The following is a 15,000-nucleotide window of genomic DNA, read 5'->3' as shown; positions in this document are numbered from 1 at the left end:
ATTGGCTCAGGTGAAAAACCCAAGCTCAAGGCTGGAGAGGTGGCTCAGTGGGTAAGTGTTTGCTGTGCAAACTCGAGGACCCACGCTCTCATTCCCAGGACCCATGTTAAAAACATTTAAGCAGAGTAAATGAGCCTGTAAGCTCACAATGGGGAGACAGATAGGTGGAACCTTGGGGTTCACTGCCCAGCCTAACTGGGGAGTTCCATTCGGGGGGAGACCTGTTTTTTGTTTTTCTTTTCTTTTCTTTTTTAAAGGTGCTTGGTAACTGAGGTTGACCTTTGGCCTCTGTACATATGTGTGTAAACTTTCACCCAAAATATATGAGCACTTGCACACACAAACTGCCCCTTCCAGGAGGAGCCTCAGTTTTCCCACTCTGGGAGTGGCGGTGATGACCACGAGGGTCCTGCCTGGCTTGTAGGGTCAGCATACTCTTCTTTTTCAGAGGTGAGTCTGGAGCTGGGAAAACAGAGAACACGAAGAAAGTAATCCAGTACCTGGCTGTGGTGGCATCTTCCCACAAGGGCAAGAAAGACAGTAGCATCACGGTGAGTGGCAAGTGCTTCAAGGCTGCACCTTAGCTGACTTAGGTGAACATAACACTGGAGTGAGAACTCAGCCTGTACCCCCAGGGTTGGTCCTCCTGGGTGGAGCAAGCTTGTTCTGGGAACCCTCCCCTTGCCATGGCTACATGGTCCCAGCAGTCTTGGGATTGAGCCTCCTCCACTAAGATCTTCCATGAATACTTCTTAGCAGTGACCATGCTTTTGTTGGGACTATCCTACAAACTCCAGTGTTCCTAGTCCCTGGCCTTTGTCCCTATATTCCACAGCATAGTTGAAGTCGGCAAATATGCCCTATATACTGTCCCTAGGGGACAGGACTCGGTCTCAAATTAGAACAACCCATGTCCCACCCCCAGATGACAAGAATGCTGGGGTTTGTCAGCATGGGTCCCTTGTCCATTATTGGCTGAGCCTCTTGCTGTGAGCCACACACCACAAGGATGAGGTCCTGCAAGGACATGTGGTTACACTGAAGGGGGCAGAACCAAACCAAACCAAATCAAAACAAAACAAAATGAAAAACCAACAACAACAAAATACAAAGCCCCCAAGTAGGAAGGAAAAAGGTTTACAAAGAAAGGCAGAGGGAGTTTTCCCTTGCTTCCCTTCCTCTCTTCCATTTGCATTCCTCATCTGTCCCCTATGGGACCCTGGGTCCTATCAGTACCTCTGTATGGACAGGGAGATGATGGGAAAGGCTTCTACCACTCTGCATCTTGCTTCCTGTTCTTAGGGGGTAACAGACTGTACAGTGGCCAGTGAACCTGGAGCTCTCAGAGACCTGGGCTGGGTGCTGGCTATAGCCTGGGAACCTTTTCTCCTTAAACAAGCACAGGACTATAGCCTGTTAGGGTTATGTGTAGGGAACACTGACCCAAACTTGTGTAATAGAGAGAACCCCCTTCTCCCCCACCTAGCTTTTTTCTATATAATAAAAACAAGACATAATAGTTAGGATGATCCAGCTTTATGAGGACTGGACACACTCTCCCTGTATATGCAGACACATACCTTCCCCCATCAGATCAGAGGCCAGTGCTTGGTCTCATAAACCAGATGTGGTAGTGCACACTATTATCCACTTGAGAGGTGAATGCAGGAGAACCAGAAGTCCAAGTTCATCTTCAGCTATCTAATAAGTTTAACACCAGCCTGGAATACATGATACCCTGTCAATCAAAGGGAGGAGAGAGAGATAGAGAGAGGAAGGGAGGGAGGGAAGGAGGGAGGGAGGAAGAAAGGGAGGGAAGGACGGACGGAGGGAGGGAGGGGGAAGAAAGACATCCACTGAGGTCCCAGCAGTTAGGAAATGATGTCTGGCAGTTGTGATGGTGTGGTATGTATGACTCTGTGATCCCAGAACTCGACAGAGGATCTTGAGTTCAAAATTAACCTGGCTATACAGTGTCTGAAAAGTACCAAGGGACAAGGGTGGGAGAAAGGAGAGAAGGAGAGAGAGGATAGAGCACAGTCAAAGTGAAGGAGCTGATCACTGTTGACTAGGGCTGGTAACAAGAAGGAACCCAGTTCAGGGCTCCCATTGTGGGGTGGGCTTGGATGTGAAGGCAGAAGCACTGACGTCTGTTTCATACTGTGCTGTCCCACTGCAGCAAGGCCCATCTTTTGCCTACGTGAGTAACAAGAGTTTTCCTGGTGTGATGGGAGGCACCGAGTGGATTAAGATCTGCATGCATCTGTTGCACCCACGGGCCCCCTAGTGGATGTAGGAGCAGGACAAACCCCTGAGTTCCCAACCCCAGACTAGTAGAGGCACCAAAATATCATGGAGTGCATGGGTAGGGGTGGGGGTGATGCCAGAGTGCAGAGTGGGGCATGTTAACTGCCCAGGGCTCCTGCCAGAATCCCCAGGGCTATACTCCAGCCTGGATGGATTGCCCCAGTTCAGAATAAACCTCATCTCTTCCCCACAATTTGCCCGCCATCAGTCTCCTAACACACTGGAATGACCTATCCCATCTGTTGAGGATCTGACTGTCAGGTTCCAGAGTGACCCTAGCTTGGTCAGTGGGAAACCCAGCCAGGGCAAAGCTACCTTCCCTACTTTCCTGCACCTGTGTGTATTTGTGCATGTGTGTGCCGTGCGTGTCTCTTCTCCTGCATGCCAGTTGCCTCACCCAAGACATTTGAAACCATCTTGGGTTTGTGATGCACCAGCTTTGGTGGCTCGGTAAGGCCCCAGCTGTGCCACACACAACCTGGCCCTGCATGGACCTCTGCGTATGTGAACTGGACTTTGATGCAGAGCTTGTGGTTCTGGCAATGGGTCTCAGCCTAGAAAAGAATCTCCAGGATGTTCCATATTACCTAGTCTGTTACAGGTAGATGCTGAGCCACACAGTACTTTGTCTCAGACAAGAAGTTGGTTGCTATTTGACATAGGCTGTGTAACCTTTGCCAAGTCACCTAACGGTTCTAGGCCACAGTCTCATCATCAATTGGATGAGGTCTCTATGTTCGAAGCTCTCCTTGGAGAACTAGAAACCTCTTTGCAGAAGAGGGAGCTTTGTGTAGAACCTTTGTATCCCAAGTCTGCATAAGTAGATGCAATTACTCCAAGTTTCTTCCTCCTAGCCAAAGAAAGTAGATGACTTTTCTTGTCAGTTTCTCCAATGGGCCAGGTCCACTTGGTGCTGGGGTTTCCATGGATATCAGACCTTCTACATCTTATTTTGCAGGCTGCATTGCGGGGTGATGGTCAGGCAGCAGCAGCAGCCACTGCCTTCTGTGGCTTGGCATCTCTTTGCTTTCCTGGCATGGCTTACTTTGTCGGCCCTTTCCTTACCTCCATTAATCACATGACTGCATTTGCACACTGGAGTCTTGCAGAGGGGCCTGGCAGGCTGCGCTCAGTCTCTGCTGCATTTAATCTGCTAGACAGAGCTCGTGTAGCTTCAAGGCTTCATTCTGCAGTTGCTTAAAAGGATTTCTGGTGGGTTTTGAGCCTTCCAAAGTATCTTCCATAGGAAACATCAGAAGTCCAGGCCTGCCAGGTGTAATGCTGCAACTTTTAAAAGTTGGGCTTAAGCAGTTGGGAAGGTTGTAGTAGCTTAGCTTGCAGAAGGCAAGCCTAAACTGTGGTATTACCTGGACAGCAGGCAGGTTGCACACTGCATGCTCCTAGGGGTGCCGTTCATGGGGTTGTAAATATCCCAGCACTGTATGATATGACTTTTGTCTCTGGGGAGCAGACATGTTCTCTGTCAGAAAACTCTTCTGAACAGATCCTGTACATCTGGAAGAGACATTTGGGGCCTAGGAGGGGCCGAGAACAAGACAGAGCCTGTGAACAAAGGGCAGAGATTTATGTCAGGCCTAGGTTGTGTTCCCCCCTAACTAGATGTAAATGAATTTTAGGGGGAGCTGGAAAAGCAGCTTCTACAGGCGAACCCAATCCTGGAGGCTTTCGGCAATGCAAAAACCGTCAAGAATGACAACTCCTCTCGTTTTGTAAGTAGCAGAGCTATAATGGGATTTCCTGGGGCTGATATGGGTACCCTAATGTCACATATCCCCCAAGAACACAGACTGTAAGAGTTCAAGGGCCTTCTGGAACTAAAGGACTAGAGGCAGTAGAGGATAACCACATCTGTTCCCCATCTTTCTGTCCCAAGGGCTCCTGTCCCTACTCATTCACTCAATAATCACCGAGCATCCATTCTCAGTTAGGCATTAATTTAACATCTGTGATTTATCTAGCTAACATTTACTGAGTACCTACTTCATATTAGATACATGAAATACTAATTCATTCATTCAACAAAGTATGAATTGGACACCTACCTTATAACATACATCTGTCCTTTATCAAATACTGACTGAGCACTTATTGCATACAATCATTCTGTGTACACTTTTATATAGACCATGCTCCCCCTTTCCATTTGTTGAGTTGATTTTATTAAGCACATAGTATATATATCTGGCACTGACCTAGGCACCAAGAATCACAGTGAATATTCTTGGTGTGACTCCAGACACAGGGGACCAGCATTCAGTGATGTGGGAGATGTCACTGTCTCGTGTACACTTCCTTGCTCAAGACTAATGGGTTGAAGGATGAAGAGGAAGTATGGTAAAAGCCACAACAAACCAGAAATGTCCTAATGAATAAAGAAGCTGGGCCTCCATTAGGCAGTTTTCTTAGTGAGGGGAATGGAGGATGTGCCTGTCAAACAGAGTGATAGAGGTACCTCTTAGACCTGTAACTCTCTGGGACAGGGACCCATGGAAAGGTCCCTGAAGGGACCTCTAGAGAAGACCCAGTGGTTACAAACACTTCATGTTCTTGCAGAGGACCAGAGTTCCAGTTCCCAGAGCTCACATGGCAGCTCACAACTGCCAGTAACTCTAGCCCCAGGGGATACGATGTCCTCTTCAAGTGCCCATGAGCACCCACACACACTTCACATGTAGGTCCTTGGAGACATTTCCCTGCCCACCCAGAAGCTCCCCATGAACCTCACTGTGCCCCATTTGCATTGCAGCTGCTCATGCAATGCCAAGTAACACTCTTACTGTCTCAGGTTCATATAAAACATCTTGATGTCCTCCCTCTAATATGAAGGAGGAAGAAGAAGGCATCCAGAGCCAGGCATGGTGGTACATGTCTATAATCTCAGCACAAGGGACATTAACCTGGGCTACCTAGCAAGACCCTGACTTGTTCATAATACAAGTGGGGAGCCAGGAGGAGTTACTCAGGGAGGGCTCTGGCTTAGCATCTGTGAGGCCAGGGCTTCCACTCACAGCATTAGCAGGAGCTCAGATAGCCCAGTTAGTAAAGTACTTGCCCTGCAAACACTAGGACCTGAACCCACAAGAAAAATCAAGACATGGTGCCGTATGCTCGTAGTCCCAACAGTGGGGAGGCAGAGAGTCCCTAGGACTGGCTGAGCAGCCATCCTAGCCTGCTTGAAGAGTTCCAGGCTAGTGAGACACTCTGTCTGAGCAAACAAGATGGACAGTAACTGAGAAATATAACACTTAGTGTTGTCCCCTGGCATGTGCATCCAATCCCCCCGCCCCACACACGTATAAACAAAAAGCATTTCAGCCTAGCCCACTTAGTGTAGAAAAGCCTGTGACTGACAGCCACCTCTGAAAACAATGTTATTCCAGGCCATTTAACCTATATCAGTCTCAGTTTCTCTTCCCCCTTGAGGACAGCCATGAGGGACTTACTTGTTTCATGAATAAATGATGTTCCTTGCATGGATTTGATTGGCCTGGGGGTGCTGCTTGCTGTGGCCCAGCAGGACTGTGGAGCTCTAAGTATTTTTGAGAGTCTCTCCGGCCCCCAATGGCCCCCTGACACCTCCCCACCTGCCTGTGGTGTGAGGTCTGTACTGAGTCTGGCCACTCCATCAACTTGTTCTCTTCTCCGCAGGGTAAGTTCATCCGCATCAACTTTGACGTTACTGGTTACATCGTGGGTGCCAACATCGAAACATGTATCCTTTGCTGAGCTGGGACCTCAAGAGGGTGAGGGGGCCCACGAAAAACACAAAATCCCCTCCCTCTCTACAGACTCTTGATTGCCTTCTGGAACAATCCTTCTTGTGTTTATCAGGAGGTGTTGTGGGATAGGGTTACATGTAAACCTCAATGGCCTGTGTTGTACTCTTGACTGATCTCTCCTTCCCAGGCCTGGTTACTCAGTTCTATGAACCTTGTGGATGAGATGGAGATGATGTCTAGAGAACAGAATTAAAACAGAGTATATTCGTCATGTTTTGAGCTAGGACAGACTAGGACCAGCTTGGCATCAGCTGTTACCAGCCTTCATCACCTCTTTGCTTTCCCACGGCCAAACCCTTTGTCCTTAAAGGGTTTATCTGAGAACAGCTGCCCTACACAGGCTCATGAATCAGAAATAGCGGCCAACTCTGACAGCTCTTTGGTCTCTTATAACTTTCCAGGGAGCCTCTTTGGTCCTGGGGACACCTGCAGCAGCTGACTTGGCAGGGTGGGTTAGTGGTTAGGTTTTGGAAGCTTACACCCTGGCTGGCCCCAGAGCCCTTAACTCCTCCCCAACCAGATCTTTTGGAAAAGTCCCGGGCAATTCGTCAGGCCAGGGATGAGAGAACATTCCATATCTTTTACTATCTGATTGCTGGAGCCAAGGAAAAGATGAAGAGTAAGTGTTTACCCCTGTGGTGGATTCAGGGTCCTTTGGTGTATTTAGTTATCCTCACCAACTATATAAAGTGGGAGATAGTTAAGCTATCAGTGACACATTAGACCATTAACTGTTGAGGTCCAGTTACAATTTGTGACTTTAAAGGAAGTAGATGACAATGACTTTGATGCCCATTTAGAAAACTTGCCAGGTGCCTGGTAGGGTGACATATTCCTTTAATCCTAACACTCAAGAGGCAGAGGCCAGGAGAATTTTATGGGTTTGAAGCCAACCCAGTCTACATAATGAGACCCTGCCTTTAAAAAAACAAAACCACAAAAAAACTTCAATTATATTTAGTTGTTGTCTTTAGTTTGGTTTGGTTTTGAGATCAGTTCTTACTTTGTAGTCCAGATAACCCAGAAATTGCTAAATTAATTAAATTCCAATTTAGTCTTAAATTTGTAATCCTTCTGCCTCAACTTCTCAAGTTCTGAGTTTATGGGCATGGGCCCCAAAGCCTAGCATTGTATTTTGAGTTTAGAAGGAATTTGAGGGGTCGGTGAATTCAGGGCTTTTCATTATACAGGTCTTGTTCTGTTTTGAGACAGGGTCTTATGTGGCCCAGGCTAGCCTCAAACTCACTGCATAGCCAAGGTTAACCTTGAACTGATCTTCCTGGCCCACCCCACAAGTGTTGTGATTACCTGCACACACAACCTCCTCCACTCCCTCCTTCCTCATCCTTTCTTTTGACTCTGGGGATGGAGCCCCAGGCTTTACACATACCAGGCAAGTTCTGTAAGTTGAGCTTCACCCCAAATAAACAGACTTTTTCTTTTTCTTTAAAAGGTCAAATAGAATATGCATTCTGTTTAACTCTGCCATTCCACAGAGTTAAACACAATGCATAAACCAGCAGAGTAAATATGTTTCAATAAAAACTTTATATTTACAAGAATAGGAAACATGGGGCCGGAGAGATGGCTCAGCGGTTAAGAGCATTGCCTGCTCTTCCAAAGGTCCTGAGTTCAATTCCTGGCAACCACATGGTGGCTCACAAGCATCTGTAATGAAGTCTGGTGTCCTCTTCTGGCCTGCAGACATACACACAGACAGAATATTGTATACATAATAAATAAATAAATAAGTAAATAAGTAAATAAATAAATATTTTAAAAAAGCATAGGAAACATACTTAAATTTGCCAACTTCTATTGTAAATTAATTTTTAGGAAAAAAAGAAAAGAAAGAGAAAGATGCCAAGTTCAATGTATGCTGCCCATATACTCATTGGAGCATGGTCAAATTCCCAGTGACCACCCACTTAAAGAAAACTAAGTCTTTCCCCACTCCTGCCCCCTACCAAAAGTCATCAACTGTGAAGAGCTACACTTCAGAATTCCCATCACAGGTTCCTAAGGGCTTCCTGTCTAGACTGTTTCTTTTCTTTTGGGGGGGGGGGTGGAGTAGGGTGGTTATCACAGAAGCCTCAAAGTTGAGAAATCAAATTCTTAAAGAAACATCAAAAGTATAGCCAGAAAAGGGACACGTTGTGAGTACATGTGGCTAGTGGAATCCACATTCTATGATTGGGATTAGGATTAGGTTAGAAAACTGATGGCAACAACACAAACTTGTTTTCCATCATGTTTTTGTCCCTTAGTTATTTTGGTTAAGATTAGCAAAAGGACTGGGGTGTGACATGTCTGTCATTTCAGCACTGGGAGGTGGGAGCAGGATAGCTAGGCCAAGGGAGGGAAGAGAGATGAAGGAAAGAGAAAAAGAAGAAGGAAAGGAAGATAAGAGAAGGGAAAAGAAAATGAGAGGAGAAAGGAAAGGAAATTGTGAAAGGGTTTCAGCCATGATGGGCGTTTGCACAGCCCTGCAATAGGCGATGCTGCCCTCATTCCCTTGTTTGTGAAGTTTGGCCTTCTGGAGCACCTGGTGTTGGTGGGTGGCACACCAGCGAATGGTGGGAGCCCTTCGTGGGAAGCTTGCCCAAGTTGTTTACCCTTCTTCCTTCTGGATCCCAGCTGTGCTTTGCTCCATGCCCTGCCACAGGCTTTCCCACAGCTGGGGCAGGGACAGCTGAGCCAGGTGCAGCTGGGCCAGAGAACAGGGGACAGTCTAGGGCCAACTGCATTTTTGTTTGTTTGTTATACTTTCTTTGAGTCAGGATCTTACTAAGTATCCCAGGCTAGGCTGAAGCTCATAGCAACCCCCTGCTATGCCTCTAAAGTACTGAGATTATAGTCATGCCTATCACACCCAGCTGGTTTGTATTCTTGATGGCAGAGCTGGGGAGAAGGAAAGTTTAAGAAGTTGAAATGTCTATGAATCTCTCCAAACCATGGATAATGGTGTTGGCTAAGACCCAAGTCCTTGTGACCAGTCCCGTGTTTCTCTGAACCCAGAAACTTGAGTTACCTTGGTCTTGAGTACATTCAACTTTGGGCTCATCAAGTGACTTCAAGGTGACCTGACCCATAAAAGACTTTGGCTTAAAAAGAGAGCATCTCCCTGATTTTACTCCAAGTATCTTTAATTGTCTTGGCAAGGAACAGACATGATGGAAGGGTAACAATGAGAAAAGAAGAAGAAAGGAAGGAAGGAAGAAGGAGAGAGAGAGAGGGAGAGGGAGGGAGAGGGAGAGGGAGAGGAAGAGGGGGAGAGAGAGAGAGAGAGAGAGAGAGAGAGAGAGAGAGAGAGAGAAGCTAAAAATGGGCAGGATGAAAACCGAGCAAGAGCAAAGGAAACAGAGCAGCTGAGTGTAACTGGGGTCAGAGAGATGGTGCACTAGGTAAAGCATTTGTATATGCATCAAGACCCGAGTTCCAGATCTGTTGAACCCATGTAAAGGTTGAGAGTGTTTGGCAGTTACCTGTAATCCCAGCACTCACAGGGTGGAGACAGGATCCCCAGACTAGTTAGTCTAGCTGAGTTTGTGAGCTCTAGGCTCAATAAGAGGTGTGGGGGAGGGGTGAGAAAGACTTGATGTCAAAATTAGGCCTCTACATGCACACTCTACAAGCACACACACTCACATCCATACATATGAGGACACATGTATACACTGTAAACATGCAGAGAGAGAGAGAGGGAGAGAGAGAGAAGCCTTTCTTTTCTTTGGCACTGTTGCTAAACTTTCTTCCTAGGGAATACACAGCAATATCCATCCCTTCTCCTAACCTCCCAGCTACAGACGCACGATTCCACCAAAGTTCACACTGGGGAAACAATGATTTCTCTAGGCTTTTTTACCTCCTCAAGGGAGGAAAGGAGTCACAGATAGGGGTGTGGGTGCTCCAGGCCACCCCTGGAAAGCCTTCATCAACAGGGTAACAGCTCCTCTCTCTTAGTCTTCCCTGGCCTATGTACTATAGTATGGTTCAGAGGATGCTCATTCCTAACAGTCTTAGACTGACCTTGAACTTGAGATTCCCTGTCTTGACCTTCAAAATACTGGGCCTGTAGGCTTGTACAGACAGTCATGTACCAGCAAGCCTGGTTGGCATAAACAAGTTTTTTTAAGATGTAATAATATAAACAAGGGATTGTAAAATAGGTTCACTAAAGGACAAGATAATAATCATCCTAAGCTTTGAGGACCATAGTGTTTCTGTTACAGCTGCTTATTATTACAGTGGGGAGAGTTCACAAGGAAATTGAGGCACACTTGTTTCAATAAAACTTTATTTGCAAAGGCAATCAGTGGGCCAGATTTGTTAACCTCTGGTAAAAGACTTGTCTACTGATTCAATTAGAAATAATTGAAAAAAAAATGAGGAAGGGTGAGAGCTAAACCTTTATGTAACCAGAGCAGGAATTCAGCATACAAGACCTAATTTTGATGCCCTGAAATAGCTTGTTATACAGAGGGCAGTACATAATATACTATTTAGGATATATTAATCTGTTATTGCTTTAGTTTACTCTATTGCTTTATGTAGTAATTTATTTTTAAAATGTATGTACTCATGTGACTTTCGATATAAACATAACATACAGGTGAGATGGGCATGGTAGTGCATGTCTATGATCCCAGCACTGAGAAGGCAGTCAATACCAGCCTGGGTTACATAGTAAGAACCTGTTTCAAAACAACAAAAAAAGTCTGTATGTGTGTGTATGTGTGTGCATATGTGTGTATATGTGAGGGTATATGAGTGTATGTATATGTGTGCATGTGTGTTCATGTTTGTGTTTATGTGCATGTGTGTGCATGTGTGTGCATGTATTGTGTGTATATGTACATGCATACATACATGCAAAGTAAGTAAGACAAGATCATCTAACTCTTTAACCTTGTTCCTGAAGTAAAAAAGGCTTTGGGAAATTCAGAGCAGACACATTCCTCCCCGAGTAGAAGCAACCCCATGTTAAGGACTGTGGTTGAGCAGTGAATATCAGGCTGATTTTAGCTGTCTGGTATCCCGGCACAGTATATAACCTACACAATCTTATAAAACCAGTGCCAGGCCTCCTTAGCCTTATTCCTCAGGGAAAGGTGAGTACACTATCTGCCCGTTCAGCAGCCCCATGATGCAGGACAATCAGACATATTAAGGAGTCAAGTCAAAGCAGAAACTCAGTTTATTACTGTGAACATCAGCTTATATAGGTTAAGTGACATCATGTGATGTGGGGGTACTTCCAGCCAATGAGAGATGACCAAGCCTTCCCTCTGGCTGGAGGGGCGTCTACCTAGATTTTGCTGTCTCATCCCCACTCAGTAACTTTGAGACTATCCTTCAAACTCAAGCCAGGCTTTTCTCTGTCCTACAGACTTCAAGGTACAGGACCTGCGATAATTTTGGCCCAACAAACCAGCACCGGCTGGTGAGGACTGTACATGAAGGCATATAAGAAGGGTTTTAACTGCCCAAACTTTGAGAAAGCAAGAAAAATGGTGATGGCCCAGACTGTTCTTGGGACCCTGTGTCATGTCTCCTCGTTCACTCCACTCTCTTCCTTTCTTTGAGGTGACCTGCTTTTGGAGAGCTTCAACAGCTATACGTTTTTATCCAATGGCTTTGTGCCCATCCCAGCTGCTCAGGACGATGAGATGTTCCAGGAGACGCTGGAGGCCATGTCCATCATGGGCTTCAATGAAGAGGAGCAGCTGGGTGAGTTTCATGCCTTGGCCTAGGAGACTGGATTTGTATCTGTGGTGCTGAGGGATTTCCCTACTGGACCTCATCTGGTCAGGATAGATGGCTACTCTCTTGAATTCCCTACCTCCTGAAAGGAGGGAGAGTGGGAGAGAAAGGAAACAAAGAGAAGAAAAGTGAATCTTGCTGTACGTGGCTTATTAGGCAAGTGACTGAAGTAAAGCTTCTTAAGTTGCAGTGACTTCATCAAAAATGATTCACTGTGTTAGTTACTTCTGCTTCAGTGCTGACACCCTACGGGGCAACTTAAGATGGGGAATTTATCTTGGCTCATGATCTCAGAGGGTCTCCACCCATCACAGAGGGGAGGCGTGGTAGAACTGTTCAGACCATGGCAGTGGGAATGGGTGGCAGAGCTCCTTAAATCACAGCAGGTAGGAAGCAGGATGGGAAGAAAGTGCCCCATTAGCCTACTTCCACAGTCTAGGTCCTGCCTCTTGGCTTTCAGAATAGTACCATTAGCTGGGCACCAAGAGCTGGGAAGATAACCATAGTAACTCCATACTGGAAAACTCACTCATGCTGGTTGCAGGTCAATAGGCTCTAGGGACTCAACAATTTCTCTAAAAGCTAGTTTCAGGTCCTTCATTTTTCAACACTGTGGTCCCTATATAGGCTATAGTTTTCTTGACAACAATGCAGTGGTATTCCAGCTTTTACAGCCTTTAAGTCTGTGGCCAAAGTGTAGAGGGACTCTCTGTCATAGCCCCAAACAGTGCCATCTCACTACCTTGGGTTGGTGGGCCTAAGTGAGTGTGTATGTTCCCTGACTGCCTATGATGTTAGGGTCATGGGATAGGGTGGTAAAGGTGCTAAGAGAAGGCTCTTAGGGCTGAACATAGACATACCAGCTCTGAATAAGGTACGATGGGAAGGAGGCAATGGAGACATAGGCTCTTCCTGGGATTTCGGCTCTGTTGATGGACTGATGTTGCCCAACATCATTCCACACTTGGCTGTAAGCCCATATGGCCCCTGCTGGCTTCAGTGCTGTAACTCCAGAATGACTTTCCCTTCAGATTTAAATGGGCTCTAGGATTCAGAGTTCACCAAGGCAGGACTGTGATAAATTGGCCTCCCTTCCTGCATGCTTTGGGGTCCCAGACTATCCAGTTGCTACAGTAAGGCTCACAGGATGAGTTGGTGCCTTTAGGATAACCTGCAGTCCAGAAAAAGAGGGTCCACAGACAGAGTTGGCAGATGGGTAGTGTCTGTAGCTCTTGACAATAGCCCCACATCAGCATCCAAGGCCATGAACTCCCTACATCTAATGCATCTTCTTGGGAACAAAGGTCCTAGCTCATAATCCAGTTTTAAGAAGACACAAAGAGCCAGGCAGTGGCAGTGCATGCCTTTAATCCCAGCACTTGGGAGACAGAGGTAGCCAGATCTCTGTGAATTCTAGGACAGCCTGGTCTACAGCCAGGACAGGTTCCAAAGCTACAGAGAAAACCTGTCTTGAAAAAACAAATAAACAAACAAAAAACCAAAGACACAAAGAGAGATTGAGAAAACACACTGAATATGTTCCAGTTGTATGCTTCTTATTTTCCCCCTAAGACACCAATATGTTCAGTGCATTTTATTTCAATTAGTGAAAAAAAGCAGGGATAGACTGAAATGGTGATTGACAAAAGTTATTATTGTCTGTCCTGTAAATGGAGACAGATGGAGCCATTTAAATTGTGTTCTGGAAAAACAATGACCTCTGTATAAATACTCACAAGAGATTAAGAGAAGCTAGTAGAGAACAAAACAAGACTTTTAACTCTTTGAGACAAGGTCTCAAATAGCACAGGCTAGCCCAGAATTCCCTGTGGTGCTGAAGATGGCTTGAACATCTGTTTTCCTGCCTCTCCCTCCTGAGTGCCAGGATGACAGGCATGTGCCATCACATCTGTTTTATATGGTGCTGGGGATCAAACCCAGGGCTTCCTGCAAGCTAGGCGAGCTCACTACTAATGGCCATGTCCCCTGCACTCTGTGGGATGGAGCCTAAGTCTTGCATGTGTCAGACAAACATGATGTCTGGGTTTTAGGTACATTATTTAATTTCATAAGCACCCCATGGGGTAGCTGTGATTAGCTTGTTTGTAGATGCAGAAACTGAGACAGAGAAGCAAAAGTGAATTGCCAAGAAGGCATAGTGAATTGCTGCTAGGGTTCACACTCAGGACCCTACCTTTGCCTACAGGAATAGAGGTTTGGGCCCTTAAATTTCTTGAATAATTCATATGAGGGACTAGGTAAAAAGACAGGCTAAGTGAATTCTTAATTCTAACTACATGTTCCAGCAAGGCATGGTGACATGTACCTATAATCTCAGTACTTGGGAGGCTGAGTCAGGAGGGTCATTTTGACTTTGAGGACAGCCTGGGCTACATAGTGAGCTCAAGCAGACAGGACTACAGACTGAGGCCCTGTTTCAGAGACAAAATCAAACAAGCAAACCAAGCAGGCATGGAGGACACACCTTTAATCCCAGTACTAGAGAGACAGAGCCAGAAGAATCTCTGTGAGTTCTAGGCCAGTCGGGACTGCACAGTAAGATCCTGTTTATAAAAAGCAAAAACAAACAAACAAACAAACCAATCAAGCAAGCAAGCCAGTAAGTAACATGAGATGTAATAAAGTCTAAAATAGTGTGGGGCGTTCTGACTGTATTAGGCTCTGTGCTACTGAACCCTGTGACAATCAACCCTATAGGACAGATGCTTTTGTCACTCTTTAATTGGCAAAACACAGGCCCAGAGAGACTAATGTCTCATTTGAGGCCATACAACTGCTGAGAATAGGGATAGATGGGAGCCCTTAATTTGGTTCTAGCATCACTGTGCACGTCCTTCCAGGGATTATAAAGAATTGTGATCCGACTTAAGCCATTTGCAACTGATGCCACTCTGCATCCCATCAGCACCAATGCTGCCTGAATATTTTAATGTGTGGGGATAGAACTCGACAGCCATATTTGTAGTGATCTTTGTCACAAGCAACAGTCTATCAAAACACCAATCTTATGCCCGGATTATATTGGTTTTAATAAATTAGAATGACTACCTAGCAAGGAAGAGGCTATCTTTATAACATATTATCTAGTTGAATTTCTTAAGCAGTACCT

At 45.8% G+C, this 15,000-nt stretch overlaps 1 protein-coding gene across 3 annotated transcripts in view; it reads left to right on the top strand.

Annotated features, from left to right (window-relative positions):
* Myh11 (myosin heavy chain 11) overlaps window positions 1–15,000 on the top strand; it is a 92,128-nt gene that overhangs the window by 35,457 nt on the left and 41,671 nt on the right. For 2 of the 3 annotated variants that reach the window (XM_038325241.1, XM_038325243.1), the window contains exons 5-9: window positions 449–551; window positions 3,945–4,037; window positions 5,977–6,040; window positions 6,628–6,726; window positions 11,694–11,837. In XM_038325241.1, the coding sequence (XP_038181169.1) occupies window positions 449–551; window positions 3,945–4,037; window positions 5,977–6,040; window positions 6,628–6,726; window positions 11,694–11,837 (503 nt within the window). Of the gene's footprint in view, window positions 1–448; window positions 552–2,179; window positions 2,201–3,944; window positions 4,038–5,976; window positions 6,041–6,627; window positions 6,727–11,693; window positions 11,838–15,000 lie in introns of all 3 variants that reach the window. The other variant, XM_042054849.1, reaches the window with a different exon arrangement.

Source organism: Arvicola amphibius, chromosome 4, assembly GCF_903992535.2.
Source record: "Arvicola amphibius chromosome 4, mArvAmp1.2, whole genome shotgun sequence".
NCBI classification, from domain to species: Eukaryota; Metazoa; Chordata; class Mammalia; order Rodentia; family Cricetidae; genus Arvicola; species Arvicola amphibius.
Note: the sequence above shows the minus strand (reverse complement) of the source record. Positions and strands in the feature narration are given on the sequence as shown.